The sequence below is a fragment of the Vitis vinifera genome, chromosome 16, assembly GCF_030704535.1.
Source record: "Vitis vinifera cultivar Pinot Noir 40024 chromosome 16, ASM3070453v1".
Taxonomy (NCBI): Eukaryota; Viridiplantae; Streptophyta; class Magnoliopsida; order Vitales; family Vitaceae; genus Vitis; species Vitis vinifera.
The window spans coordinates 25,330,864-25,342,048 of NC_081820.1; the positions used below are offsets into that span (position 1 = coordinate 25,330,864).

The window sequence follows — 11,185 nt, forward strand, 5'->3', positions numbered from 1 at the left end:
GCAATCATATGTCCAAGAATGTAATTGTAACCTTTAGAGGGCCCAAGGACACTTCTCTAACAAAAACTATATGGAATTACTTACAAAAGAAATGTTGTAATTGGCACTATTGTTCCTTGAAAGCCCAGATTACTACTAGCAACAAGTTATAACAAAATAACTTACTTGAACATCTACAACCCTAATAATTATTTTTGTAGAATACTTGAAAAAAAAAATAGAACTTCAAAGGAAATGGAGGATTTTCTTTGATAATTTTACGGGCAAGCAAGAACACTATTCAAACATCTAAAATGATATTTTATTACTTGTACATAACCTTTCTTACAAGGAACCAAACTATTGTTTGAAGTAGAAACTTTATTTTATTACATACACTGATCTCATAGAAACCTTACACATAAGACACAATCACACATTATTATTGGATTACAAAATAAGCAACTAGATGGAGTAGGACTACCTTCCATTTAAGCTGATTGTACCCATGGAATTGGATGATGAAATTGGTACCTCTACCATGGATTGCTCATGATTCTCGATAGACCATAGAGTTGGCTTAGGAGGCATTTTCAATAGTTCAATAGCTCCTTCAAGCATCTCCAATGTTTTGCTCATTGAAGGACGATTCACAGGCTTCATTTGTACACACCATAGCGCAACTATCACCATTTTCCTTACATACTTTTTTTCATCCTCAGTGGCATCTCCCATTTCCATGTCCTCTCCTTGATCATATCTATCATAAATCCATGATGGGAAATATATTTGACTTGAATGCCTTGCAAATGCATTCACATTCTTCCTTTTTCCCACCATTGCCAATAACAACATTCCAAAACTATAAACATCAGCCTTAAATGATACACCTCCAATGTTTTTGTAGAACAATTCAGGAGCAATGTAGCCCAAGGTTCCTCTAGCAGCAGTGACTGATACAATACTTTCATCTGTTGAGTATAATTTTGCAAGACCGAAATCTGAAACTTTTGGTGTGAAGTCTTCATCAAGAAGAATGTTGTGTGGCTTGATATCAAAATGAAGAATTTGCATATCACACCCTTGATGTAAGTATTCGATCCCACGTCCTACTCCAAGTGCAATCTTGTATAATCTTTCCCAACTCAAAGGAATGTTGTTTCCTTGATCAAGAAAAACAAACTTATCAAGAGATCCATTGGGCATGTAGTCATATATAAGGGCCCATTTTGATCTCTGTATGCAAAATCCAACAAGTCTCACCACATTAACATGATGAATTCTTCCAATTGTAGCAACTTCATTGATAAAATCTTGCCCATTAGCCTTTGACATAACCAACATTTTCACAGCTACAATGCGGCCACTTCGGAGTTTTCCTTTGTACACAGAACCAAAACCTCCTTGACCTAATTTATGCTTAAAATTATAAGTCATCTTCTTTATGTCCGAATATGTGTATTTGATTGGTTGAAGATTTTGGTAGTTATGTAGGAATTCTTCAATATCATCATCTAATGATAAGTGTCTCCGTCGAAACTTGTAAATTAAATAGGCAAAGAGGCACAAAATACCAATCACAGCTCGTCCGATAATGATCATGGCTACATATAAATCACATGTTATAGATATGAAAAACGTCAGAGGAAGATTTATAATCATCTAACCACATTCAATCATCAAATCCAGCAAATAGAATTAGTTTTGAAATGGTCATTTCACCCATATCTTAGGTTTTGGATTTCCACTCAAACATAGTTATGTGACTCTTTTTCTTTTGGGTGACAGCATGATATACATAAAGGATGGAATAATCAATTGAGAAATTTTTTTTTGTTGTACAAAATTAAGGAATGAAATTAGATGCCAAATTCCAACTATATTCTTCAATTTCCTTGTACTCTAACAAATTTGGGAATAATTTGAAATCAAATACATCACAAATTTTTTTAAAAATAATAATAATTTTATTTGAAAGAAAATTTCTGAATTTCACAAATTGGAATTTCAATTTATGATTCATCTTGTACAACCAAATGCATTGCCAAACTTGATTGTCGGCTTTTATCTTGAATGAAAGGATTCCAAAAGTGCCAGGCAAAAAGAGGTATAAGACGTGTGCAATTATATACTTATTGAGATCTGGAAGCCTTACCCATGAGTTGAAATATCAAGACTGCCCCAGCTGCAAATATGAGAGGAACAAAAATTATTAAGTTCAAGAAAAGAAAGATTCATACATATGATAGATTTAAAATGAGCAAGAAACAAATACAAGAGAAATATTATTACTGCTATTGGTTTTGATTAAAAATTAGGAAGAGATGGATAGGATAGAAGAGAAAGGGTAATATTAATAATAATAATCATCATCATAGTTATTATTAGTTAAGTGGACGAAAAATCCAATCATTTATTATACTATTGATTAATTTAAATATATTTTCTTTATTCAGCTATGACCTCAGTCTCAAATGTCTTATAATATTTTTAAAATTTTTAGAAATTTATTATATATATTTAAATTAAAAATAAAATTAAGCACATACCACATACTGACTATTGTGGGATTGAATGTGTAATTTAGAATATCAGTTCTTTATTTTATTCATTTATCGTGAACTCCAAAAATAAATTATCATTTCATTTTATCATCAAATTAATAATTTTTTTTTATTATTATAAAGAACTTGTCAAAGCTTACCTTGTAAAGTTGTTACGCCTCCATCCGAAAGATATCCGAAGTCTGCAGGTTGAAATTCAGTAAATATGGTCAATGGTAAAAGTAGAAGAAGCTTTTGCATTTTGCTCTATGTGACTGCCAACTAGACAATGATATTAAGCAGCCCACAGGTACCATCTTGAAATTAATGGAATGAAAATAAAAAAATAAAAAATAAATAAAAATCTCTATCTTTCTTCTACAACAAATGGAACTAATAAGCCTTACATTCGATAAAACGGTCCACACCTAATATAGCTCCTGTTAACAGAAAAACAACATAAATTGAATTTAACATGAGAAAGATAATAGAAGTAAAAATGAACATGAAAGATAATAAAAGTAAACTCCCAAAGTCTCACTGATAAAGAGAAAGAACCATGTCAGAAAGTTCCGACCTGCAAGATCAAACCAATTAAGCAAATATTATTAGTTATAAAATGTTGAAGGGACTTATGCTTGCAAGCAAAATAAATACATGAATGGATAAAAATAAACATTGCTCATACGTTTGGTGCACTGTACGGTATAATTGCTATAATCCAGCAAGCAGTTTAGCCCTTTCACCTCGCATTCGCTTTTGCAGCGGAAGCCAAAAAATGAAAGATCAAGCCCCAGAAGCAGCACTTCTTGCAAATCTGACATTGAAAGATTGCCGTGCTTCAAGAATCGAGTAGCAATAGTCCTGAGGATGGTGCATGAATACTTAATCTCTCCCACCTCCATGTATAAATCTCCGACTAGTGCATAAACATATGCTTGTGAGGAAGATGAAGTCACATTGCTTCTGTTGCAAGGAGTGATAGGAATATAGTTGCCATCACTTATTGGCTGCTCGCAGTTCATCAAAACCGTTGTATTGGTCACTTCCTCCCAATTTGTATCATATGAACCCAAGCTGTAATATGACAAGGAATACAGAGGAGTTGAGAGACAGTTGCCGTTTTCGACCCCAGGATCCACTACCCGAATGGTATAGTGATCGTAGTTGATATCAGCAACATAGAATTTCCCATGGTCCAGGTTTACCATAGTACGATTGTTTTCGCAGACCAATTCATAATCAGGATAACCACACCCAGATGGATCACCTTTCAATCGGAAAGGGTTGCTGATGTTTTGAATCTCTCCACAAGAAGAGGGTTTGCAAGTCTGGTTTCCATTAACAGCACAAATTGCAAGCAAGAAAGTGTGGAAGAGCGCTAACGCCACAAGTTTTGCTTCTCTAAACATCATAACATTTGAGAGAGATACGGAGTTGGAACTCTTCAGTTTTATGTTTAATTTAAGAGAGAGATATCAAATTATCCCCCAACAGGCTTGCGGTCCCAATTTTCCTGCAAGGTGAAAGAGTGTGAAATGAGCCTTATTGACTGTTATAGTCAACTACTTTGATTTTTCTCTGTGTGGATAACTTCACATTGAAGAAACGCATACCCACCCTCTGTTCATGATCAGGTTCAATCATTAGAGGCTTCTGAATTAGCATAATGAAAATGAAAATCAAGAATCACTATATTTGAAATTAATTTTTTTTTTTTATAAAAAAGGATCTTACTACTGAATTAGCAACTTTCCTCGACATGGCCATAATGTATACCAAATTAACCTTGTACAAATAATGAATTATGTACGGTATCATGCTAAGTTACCATTTTTCCAATAATTTAAACTTCTATATGTTTTATATAGTTTTTTATTATTTGTATATTAAGTTTTATTTCTTCTAATCAAATGCCTACTTTAACTCAAAATTTGATTTTTAAAAAACATACAAAATAAATTAAGGAGGATGGTCCATTTAGATTTAAATTATAATAAATGAAGTATTATTAAATTTTAGAGTAGGTAATGTGACTTACATATGTATAAATTAAATGGAATACTTACATTTTGAAAGAGACAAAATAAACATATACATGTGATACAGGGTGAAAGGACATTGTTATAAAGTGAAAATGTATTAGTAAAATGTACCACCGCAGTAATCCTCCTTCCTACAATTCTTCTCTATAAATTTTCAGGCTAATCTCCTCGCGATATTTGTATCTCCCTTTCCTCTTTCTTTCCTATCCCAGAGATTTCTGTCCTTGGCAAAAATCACAAATTCCTTCCATAAAAATGGATCGATATCTCTGTTTGTTTTTGTTCTTGTTTCTGACCTTGTTTGTGGAGATGAGAGGGGGCCGAGATGAGTGCATGACATCGAATGGTTGTGGCGACCAGGGTCCACTCATCCGGTTCCCTTTCAGTCTAAAACACCAGCCACACCACTGTGGATATCCGGGATTTGAGTTATCTTGCTCTGAGAATAATAAGACCATGCTAGACCTGCCAGTTTCGGTAAAGCTCTTGGTGAAGAAAATAGCTTACAAATCCCGGGAAATCATTGTCCAGGACCCGGATAATTGCCTTGCGAGACAGCTTCGAAACCTCAATTTAGCTGCCTCCCCCTTCCTCTTCAAATTTGAACGGGACTTCACCTTGTTCAATTGTTCCTCAGACAAAACAGAATCATCTCGTTTTCAGTCCATCCCTTGCCTTTCTATCCCTGGTAACCCAGTTTATGCTGTTTATTCCAACGGACTTGTCCAATATACGGATCTATCCTCTTGCCGCAGGCTTTACAACGCTTCAGCTCCAGGTAATCGAGATTATGGGGATTATATGTTCAATGGAAGTGCATTTTCTTTGAAGTGGTCGAAATCAATATGTGGAAGCTGCCCAGAAGGAGGAAAAATATGCAGACTGAAGAAGAGTAATAGCAGGGAACCAGAAACTGAATGTATTAAAGGTAAAGAGACTGCATCTTAATTCCCCATTCATCTTCTATTCATCTTCTTTTCATCTTTCATGCTCACCTCATATCCTCTACTATGATTTAATATACAAATGCTCCATTTTGGAATTAAAAAAAAACCATTGTAAAGGATATGAGCTGATAAATTCTGCTGATTGAATTTGCGTTTTATTGGGATTTTGAAAATCTGAAAAAAAAAAAAAAAAAAAAAGAAGAAGAAGAAAGGAGAATAATTTGATTACAAGGGATAAAATAATCTCTAAATCTGAAAAAATAATTTAAAATAATTAGTGAAAATAATTTTTTACATTTCAAAACTCCTGTTAGATGAATTTTTGGTTAAAGTAATATATTGTTTTTCTTGCATTTCACCTCAAAACATCGAGCTAAACTAATGGATCCAAACTAAGGCCTTTTCTTTTCTTTCTTTGAATTTTTAGCGCTCAATAAAATTAAGGGAAATTATTGAACAAAGAGTTAAATGTTTATTTGGATTTAGTTTTTTGAAAAATTAAAGAAATAAAAGAAAAATGTTAAAAGTTCTTTTATAATGGATTCTTTCCTACCTACTTACAATTAATATTTTTCTTTATTTTCTTCTTATTTTTCCAAGGACGTGAACCTAAAAATACAAAGTAATACAATTGATATTCATTTTCTAGTTTTAATGGTTATCCACATAGATGACTTTTCCCTTATACCTAACATGAGAAGTTCGATGTTAATGGTCAATCGAATCGCCAAGTGTCATCGTACCTACCAATTGGATCACTGTATATAATGGTATAGAATAAGGATAGAGATTTCTTCACATTCCTTTTACATAGAGTTTCATTTTTATTTTTATTTTTATTTTTGTCATAAAATTGGATGAATTTGTGTTTAGGGAGTCATGAAGACAATACGGTATTATGAAACATAAAACTATGATACATAATAGGGATTAGAAGGGTATGTTTTAATTTCCACTACAAGTTAGGATAGAGTAAGTAGCAGAATTGGTATTGCCTCAAAAATGAACCATAGAATACAAGAAAGGGACCCAAAAAGATAAGGTTGAAGCCTAGAATAAAATTAATTAGATTAAAATCATATTACATGAACATGTAATTTAGCATGTTTTTATTAATTCCAAGAGCATAACAAGCTAATTACTTTTTTTTTCTTAATTTTTTATAGGTGTATCGAAGAAATTAATTGTGACAGGTAATATTCTATTTATACATATTTTATTATAGAGATAAAGATTCTTAATTTGGTTATTTTACCTATTTATTTAAATAAAAAGTTTAAGTTTTCTTCTTTTTATTTATGCAGGTGCAATCTTTGGTTTCTTTCTTCCCATGTTAGTAATTGTTGTGGCTTATCGAGTCTATAGCTCAAATAAAGTAGAAAGAGATAATAGAGTAAAGGTTAAAAAGTTTCTAGAAGACTATGAAGCTCTCAAGCCCTCAAGATACTCCTATGCTGATATTAAAAGGATTACGAGTCAATTCAAAGATAAATTAGGGGAAGGAGGATATGGAACAGTGTACAAAGGAAAGCTTTCAGATGAAGTTTTTGTTGCAGTAAAAATCCTTAACAATTCTCAAGGAAATGGGGAAGAGTTCATTAATGAAGTAGCAACAATGGGTACAATCCACCATGTTAATATAGTTCGTTTAGTTGGATTTTGTGCTGATAGATTTAAACGAGCTCTAATTTATGAGTACTTACCAAATGAGTCATTGGAGAAGTTCATATTTTCAAAAGTTGTCAAGAACTATTCACTTAGTTGGAAGAAACTTCAAGAAATTGCTATAGGTATAGCAAAAGGAATTGAGTATCTTCATCAAGGTTGTGATCAAAGAATCCTTCATTTTGATATCAAACCTCATAATATTTTACTTGACCACAACTTTAATCCAAAGATTTCTGACTTTGGTTTAGCCAAATTGTGCTCCAAGGAACAAAGTGCAGTCTCTATGACAATTGTAAGGGGAACAATGGGCTATATCGCTCCAGAAGTGTTATCTAGGAATTTTGGGAATGTGTCTTATAAGTCAGATGTTTATAGTTTTGGAATGTTGTTACTTGAAATGGTTGGAGGAAGGAAGAACATTGATGTTAGTGTAGAGAGTACTAGCCAAGTATATTTCTCAGAATGGATTTATAATCATTTGGATATAGGGGAAGAATTGCATATTCGAATTGAAGAAGAAGGAGATGTTGAGATTGCAAAGAAATTAGCAATTGTGGGACTTTCATGTATTCAGTGGTGTCCAGTGGATCGTCCTTCCATGAAAATTGTGGTTCAAATGTTGGAAGGAGAAGGAGACAAGTTAACCATGCCTCCTAACCCTTTTGCTTCAACAGTTCCAACAAACTTGAGCAAGCCAGGTAGAGTTTTTCAACAAGAGTTGGCAATAATTTCAGAACTAGAGTAAAAATAATTGTCTATATGTTCAACTTATTATGAATGTATAGTTTAATAAAAATTCATATTGTAGTTGTTCAACATCATAGCATCTTTATTTATATTTCTGTTAATTGAACATATGATTGTATAAAATGATTATACCAGTGGCTCAATTGATGTTAGATTCCAGAAGTTCTTATTCCCATGTATGTATTTCTTGTGTATTAAATTTTAATGAATATGTCCAAGAATATTCTCGCAACCCAATTTATAGTTCAGCTACACACAACTCTATAGATCACCTTTCAATCAACTAAGAGTAACTAATGTTCATCACATTCAAGATAGAAAGTATTGCACGAAATAGTAATAGAATTAGATCTAGGAAACTTGGAAATAAGAGTCCCATCCACTACACCCATATAGAGTTTCTTTTGTTTTTTTTTTTTTTTCTTTTTTACCTTTACCACTTTTTTATTGGATTGAGAAGTAAGCCTAATTAGTTATGTAATGACTAAATTATACTGAATGGTGAAGGCTCGTTGGAGAACTTTGCATCGAATAAAATGGAGATCGATTTCGATGTGTTTACTTCTTGCATGAAACACTGGATTTGCTGCTAGCTAAGTAGCACTTTGGTTATGACACCATATCAATGGTGAAGATAGGGCAGGTATCCTAACAATAAAGGAGCTAGAGAGTCAGGTGAATGCTTGATCTTGAGGATTTATCAATACAAATTACCAATGGACCATATGTACTAGACCACGAAAAATATTAGATTGTGGGAGAAATGAGCCATATGATATGTGACCATGTAGTAATCGTTGAGAAAGGAAAAAAACATGGACTCAATAGATTATGTAATAATAATAATAGACTCAAACTCTCTCAATATATGGTACATATTGTTTAACCTAAACAACAAAAAGCCCAGTGGCTAAGGAGCTTGCAAATAAGCTTGTCTTAGCCGAGAGGTCTGAGGGTTCCTCCATGTGTTTAAGATTAACTGCATTTAGGCCAGAACATCAAATCAATGGAACAATCTACTCTGTTTCACTAGGCCAAGCCCAATGGTAGGTCCATAGGCAGAGCTTGGATCATGTGCTAGTCAGGCTGGGTTAGGCCTGATACAGACCTAATTTGATCATGGCAGCCCAATAAGATAATTATTTTCCTTGTTTTGTGTTTTTCTAATTTTTTTTGTTTGTAGTAATTAATTATATTATAAGCATAGCAATCATTGTAACTATTTTTGTTATTAAATTTTTTTGTTCCATTATTTCAGAATTTCTAATTTTATTTGATAAATTAATTCTTCTTTATCATCTATTAAATCTTTACTTAAACTTATTTTATTATAAGTTTATTTATTTATTTTTATTCCATTTTCTTCTTACAACTTTCGTGTCCTTATTTATGTTTTCCATAAATATAACAATAATTTAAACAAAAATAATAATTACTTGGAGATATACCAAACAAAACATACACTTCTTCAATGAAAAAAGTGACACAAAATTAAAATATAAATTCTAAAGAATTAAGACTAAATTAAAACAAATTTAGAATTGTAGGATTTTAAAAAAAAAATATTTGATAAATTTTAGCTTTTTAAGCTATTAAAGTAAAATGAGGGTTTATCCCTTATTCTTTAATAATATATGAAAAATTATTTATATAATAATGAAAAAAACATTGGAACATTTTCTTAGTTCTTTTAAAAAATTTCTAGTTGAAAATTATTAAGGTAGTAATGAAAACTATAAATTATCATTCTTTCTTCTTCTTCTTATTCTTTACCCTACTGCAAAATTCTTTATCTCTATATCCAGTGAGTCAATTCTTTTGAAGGTTTTTCTTTGCATTTGAAGGACTTTAATTCTTTTACAATGAGCAATGTGGAATAGGCTAGATGAGGGAAGAGGTCATGACCTTCTCAACTCAGCTTCATCTTTATGGAAAAGTAGGTAGTGTATTTCTAGAAAGGGAGAAGGAATTTTTTTTTTTTGCTTTTGTCTTGCTTAAGTGACCATAAAGGCCACCAAATTGAAAAATGAAGCACTACGTTTGATGATGCATGTAATGCCGCTAGTTTGCAGGGAAAGGATAGTAGGGAATTAAGCTAAATTTATCAAAAATTATATTCAAAGGTTAAATCCCGAATATCATGTCTTTATCTTCGTGTAGGAAAGGAAAAAAAAAGTGTAAAATGAGTTTAAAATAACATATAAATATAATTTATTAATTTTAAATTTATTTTTTAATTTTTTTCTCTATTTTATTTTCATCGTATTCTCTCAAATTTTCTAAGAACTAAATATAGCTTTAGTTTTAGGAGTTTCTAACTTCAGTTTTTTATCCAAAAACCTCAAAAGAAATTGAGCACATGAAATAATGTTTTTCTTAAAAATTCCTCATATATACTAAGTGGTCATCATAAAAAATAAACTATGACTTGTAACTGAAGCATAAGCATTCCCAATCCCATCCTCCCCACAAAAAAAGAAACAATAACATTGTCCAATTGCTTCCTACTTTCTTACTTTTAGGGTCTGCCTTTCTTGAAAGGGCTCCGTTTGCAGATCAGATTTTTAGTTTTTAAAGACAGGGTCTCTAGAATTAATATGCAGTATTTGGTCCTTAAAGGCCCAGCAAACCCATGGGCTAGCTGGCAGGGTAGGGCTAGCTAGCTTGGGTTTGGGCTAGCCTAACACGTTTGAGGCCTACCATCATCAGAGCCCAATTTGGCCGAGGAGGCAACTTTATGGTCAACACAAACTACTTGGGCTAGAGCTTTTTGTTTATATGAATTGCTATTATTACTATGTTTATTTGTGCAATTAGAAATCATGTGCATGAGATTGATGAAGACTTGACCATTGTTGATATTGGAATATTAATTGAATTTATAGATAAAATAGAAATTTAATGTTGGGGATAATCACGTAGACCACTTGTTCATTCTTCTCTAGGTAGTTTCATATATTAAGGATTAAAATATCTGAAATTAGATAAATATTGGTTGTTGAAATCTATGTACAAAAATAAAAAGTATTTTTAGTAATTTTGTTTAATTTTAGATAAATTTTGATAATTAATGTTTTTATATTTACAAATGATATTTATATTAACTCAAGAAAAAAGAACAAAATACAATACCAATGGCTATGAATGTTTATTTCTTATTTTAAACTTAAAAATAATTAAAAAGACAACTTAACGCTACAACATTAAGTTATTGGAGAAATAGTCAATTTCAAAAAATAGCTTTCAAACAAGTTTT

General features: G+C 31.8%; 2 protein-coding genes across 2 annotated transcripts; one reads left to right on the forward strand and one right to left on the reverse strand.

Moving 5' to 3' along the window:
* Positions 1–279: 279 nt before the first annotated feature.
* LOC132255275 (rust resistance kinase Lr10-like) lies at positions 280–4,035 on the reverse strand. Its single transcript, XM_059743343.1, has 6 exons — positions 3,211–4,035; positions 3,064–3,099; positions 2,930–2,962; positions 2,684–2,725; positions 2,135–2,164; positions 280–1,583 (listed from the first exon to the last, which is right to left on the reverse strand). Exons 1-6 carry the CDS (start codon positions 3,935–3,937, stop codon positions 460–462), a joined length of 1,992 nt encoding a protein of 663 aa, XP_059599326.1. The 5' UTR covers positions 3,938–4,035; the 3' UTR covers positions 280–459.
* Positions 4,036–4,731: 696 nt separating this feature from the next.
* Positions 4,732–7,998, forward strand: LOC132252667 (rust resistance kinase Lr10-like). The gene is made up of 3 exons (XM_059743344.1): positions 4,732–5,495; positions 6,681–6,707; positions 6,819–7,998. Exons 1-3 carry the CDS (start codon positions 4,823–4,825, stop codon positions 7,925–7,927), a joined length of 1,809 nt encoding a protein of 602 aa, XP_059599327.1. The 5' UTR covers positions 4,732–4,822; the 3' UTR covers positions 7,928–7,998.
* The last annotated feature ends 3,187 nt before the right edge of the window (positions 7,999–11,185 follow it).

Coding starts and splice junctions, on each gene's coding strand:
- LOC132255275 (XM_059743343.1), bottom strand. CDS start 3,937: ATGATGTTTAGAGAAGCAAAACTTGTGGCGTTAGCGCTCTTCCACACT. Junction 2,165..2,683: donor AGGCGTAACAACTTTACAAG/GTAAGCTTTGAC, acceptor TCATATTTGCAG/CTGGGGCAGTCTTGATATTT. Junction 1,584..2,134: donor CTTGATATTTCAACTCATGG/GTAAGGCTTCCA, acceptor ATTTATATGTAG/CCATGATCATTATCGGACGA.
- LOC132252667 (XM_059743344.1), top strand. CDS start 4,823: ATGGATCGATATCTCTGTTTGTTTTTGTTCTTGTTTCTGACCTTGTTT. Junction 5,496..6,680: donor AGAAACTGAATGTATTAAAG/GTAAAGAGACTG, acceptor AATTTTTTATAG/GTGTATCGAAGAAATTAATT. Junction 6,708..6,818: donor GAAGAAATTAATTGTGACAG/GTAATATTCTAT, acceptor TTATTTATGCAG/GTGCAATCTTTGGTTTCTTT.